Raw genomic sequence first — 3,526 nt, 5'->3', positions numbered from 1 at the left:
AGAGGAGAAACAATAATGTACAGTATGTGGAAAATAATGTGTTTTTTGAACCTTAAACCGCATAAACACATTTCATTACAACAAATACACAAAATAATGTTCTTTTTAGCAGCATCATATGACCCCTTTAACTCTGCTGCGAGATCTCTTCCACGTCAATCTTACCCTCCGGCCGTTCCTCACTTTAGGGCTGTTCTGACTCAAAGACTTGTAAGTACGTTTTTTATATTTAAAGAGTTTTTTTTTTTATATTTAAAGCGAGTTTTTTGGGTAGTGTAGAGTAGGGCTTGTTGTTTGTCATTTCTCCGATCACAAATGCAGACATGGTTTTATGTTTATAATCCATTATAAGTCATTATAATCCATAATTATGTCCCCACTGGATGCAACAAATGCCTCGTTTATAATGGATTTTAATGTTTTTGTCTCGTCGCTCCGGCCGGACAGGGCATCACAATATGGTAAGGGGCATAACATTTCCGTCACACGCTTGAGGTATTCGGCCAATCACAACGCACTGGAGAGCTGGCCAATCACAGCACACCTCGCTTTTTCAGACCGATGAGCTTTGTAAAAGTCGACGCGTTTCAGAAAGGCGGGGCATAGAGGAGAAACAATAATGTACAGTATGTGGAAAATAATGTGTTTTTTGAACCTTAAACCGCATAAACACATTTCATTACACAAAATAATGTTCTTTTTAGCAGCATCAATTGACCCCTTTAAAATTTGGAAACAATTCAGAAAACATTCTAGTTTTCAGATCTGAACCATGTATTCACAGACGAGGAATGGTACAAAGCCCTTTGCCGTGTACATACCTCCTCTATTTGTGCTCGCCATTCTCTTATACAGTTTAAGTTGTTGCATAGAGTGTATTGGGCAAAGGCCAAATTCTCTAAAATCAACTCTGGTTTTGAGCCAACATGTGATCGGTGTCGACAAGCTCCAGCTACTCTTTATCATAACTTTTGGCTTTGCCCAGCATTGACCTCTTTCTGGGCATCAATTTACAAGTCAATTTCTGAATGTTTTATTTTAGATATTGAACCATGCCCTCTTGCTAGCATTATTTGGACTCCACCCCTCAAATGTTTCCTTGTCACCCTCACAGTCAAATGCACTCACCTTCTGCTTGATAATTGCTAAAAGGCTTATATTACTGAACTGGAAAAATCCTTTGCCACCCAGCTACTTTCATTGGATGCACGACCTGATGCAGCTTATTCAAATAGAAAAAGATCAGATTTACAATAATTGGCAATACAGAAAAATGTCACACTACTTGACAACCCTTCTTGTCACATTTAAAAATATATATATTTAAGGAAGAGGTAAGAAAATAAGAAAACCCCTTTTTTATACCTGGGATTTACAATTTCTTTCCCTTGCCCCTGATTTATTAATAAATGGAGAGTACAGAGGAAAAAAAATATTGTTGGAAGTGTTTATGAACTTAGGTGCAAGTCATTCCCCAACTCCCCCCCCCCCCCCCGCCCCGCTGCATTTTATGTATATATTCGTATTTACTTATTTATTTTTATTGCTTTTTTTCTTTATTATTATTATTATTAATTTTTTTCTTATTTGTTTGTTTTTTGTATTGTTCTTGCTAACATTTATATATCTATTTTGTGTTTGACTCAGAGAGTAAAGAAGTTTTTGACTAATTTCATTTTGATCTCTGTTGTAGTACCGCTCTAGTAAAAACTACTTTACAGCTGCTGAGAAAAACAGTTCTCTGCTTTATGATGAAACAACTTTAGTTTACTCACCATCCTGAATTCTGCCAGCCAGAGCCTCTGAGCTGAACCCGGCAAACACCACAGTGTGTACGGCACCGATACGAGCACAGGCCATCATGGCTGCTACTGCCATAGGAGACACAGGCATGTAGATGGCCACCCGCTCTCCCCTCTGGACACCATAACTCTTTAAAGTGTTGGCAAGGCGACAGGTCATCTCCAGAAGCTCCCTGAGATTTGAATGTTTTACAGATATAAACATACAGCTGAGTAACAGGAAATTGTGCGGGTGGGAAAGTAAATCTGTGATAGTTTCATTTCAAGTGGTTCAAGTGCTGAATTGATGCGGACTTGCATGGAAACACTGAGGTCACATGGTCATAATGCACCAAACTGGCATTTATGGGGTGTAGTTTAATAGTGTATATATACTACAATAAAGTACTGACAAGCTTTTGTTGGCCTAATGAACATATTATTATGCCAGATTGAATCTGAGGAAACTGTTAATCAGGATCTAGGGTCATAGATGAGAAACAGACACGTGTCTGAGAACTCTACAGTACAGCCTGTATAGTAGAAACATCAGGCCTCAAGCATTTATTGATCTCCTCCATATGCTTGTGAGCTCAGGGACAAAACACTTTCACTTTCATACTAATGTGCATCAATGTTCTTTAACTTCCTGTTCGCACGTGGAAGCAGGAAAGTGACGTGTACATGTACACTGCTAATGTGTACATGTACACTGCTACACACATGACTGATTGTGCAATCTGACTGCTTTTTCACAAAACGCCCTCAAATGATTCCTATCTGACCTAGAACAAGAGATACTGGGAAACTAATCTTCACATTTCCGCAATAAAAGATGAGAAATAGTTCATTTTCAAGGTTCAGTGTGCAGGCTAGATCAGAGGAAACAGCCTGCTGACTGTTGTGTTTTGGTAACATTGAGGACAGTAGGTAAGTCCTGTAAATATTTAGCCTACTGTTAACAGCAGTTATTCAATCTTTATTTCAAGCACTACAGTAGAGAGCGGAGGGACGCACATTCCATCACAGGACCCTCAAAACCTGCCTTTGTTCTCCATAAGAAAGCGCATGTGAAGGAATTCCCCCCAAACTCTTCAGTAGTGTGCTCTCATTTTACATGTTAACCGTGTCAATCCCAGCAAGGCCAGGATTTCTAATCTATTACAATATTATAAAGAACAGTATGAAAACTGATATTCAATTTGAGATTACATTTCACAGTGTTATTAAATTATTGTTTTTAAAGGTGCTGTATGTAAGTTTTTGACTCTACTAAAGCATAAAAATACCATAATATGTTTGCAGATATTTAAGAAACATGCTAAGTTAACATACTTGTTTATCTGAAAAACAATGCTACAGTCAGTTATTCTCCTTTGAAAATGTGCGTTCCGGGCCAGAATGTCGGTCTCTGTTTTGGGTTGTGAAACCCGCCCACTGCCAGTTTACCCAATTGCATTTCGGGACCCTGGGTTGCCAGTTGGCGGAAATCACAGCGTATTTCATTTCATTCATCGTCAAGTGCGCTCGTTCCTGTTGGTGTCATCAATCTGGCAACCTGCATGTGCTTCAAGTCTGAGGAGGAGGGGCCGGGTGAAAAAAACCCTCTCCAATATTTTGAATTTGGACTGCAATACCTAGTTCAACCACTCGGTGTCAATCCTACATACAGCACCTTTAAAGATTAACTTTAGGTGAGCATTATGGCGCTTTTCCACTGCATGGTACGGCACGGTACGGCTCAG

General features: G+C 39.2%; 1 protein-coding gene across 1 annotated transcript in view; it reads right to left on the bottom strand.

Moving 5' to 3' along the window:
- Positions 1–3,526, bottom strand: part of LOC107716017 (acetyl-coenzyme A synthetase 2-like, mitochondrial) — an 18,267-nt gene that overhangs the window by 12,607 nt on the left and 2,134 nt on the right. Inside the window, exon 3 of the mRNA XM_016522326.1 lies at positions 1,776–1,975. Coding sequence (XP_016377812.1) covers positions 1,776–1,975 — 200 coding nt within the window. The remainder of the gene's footprint in view (positions 1–1,775; positions 1,976–3,526) is intronic.

The sequence above is a fragment of the Sinocyclocheilus rhinocerous genome, unplaced genomic scaffold, assembly GCF_001515625.1.
Source record: "Sinocyclocheilus rhinocerous isolate Xijiao unplaced genomic scaffold, SAMN03320098_v1.1 scaffold749, whole genome shotgun sequence".
Lineage (NCBI taxonomy): Eukaryota > Metazoa > Chordata > Actinopteri > Cypriniformes > Cyprinidae > Sinocyclocheilus > Sinocyclocheilus rhinocerous.
This window is presented reverse-complemented; position numbering and strand designations above follow the sequence as displayed.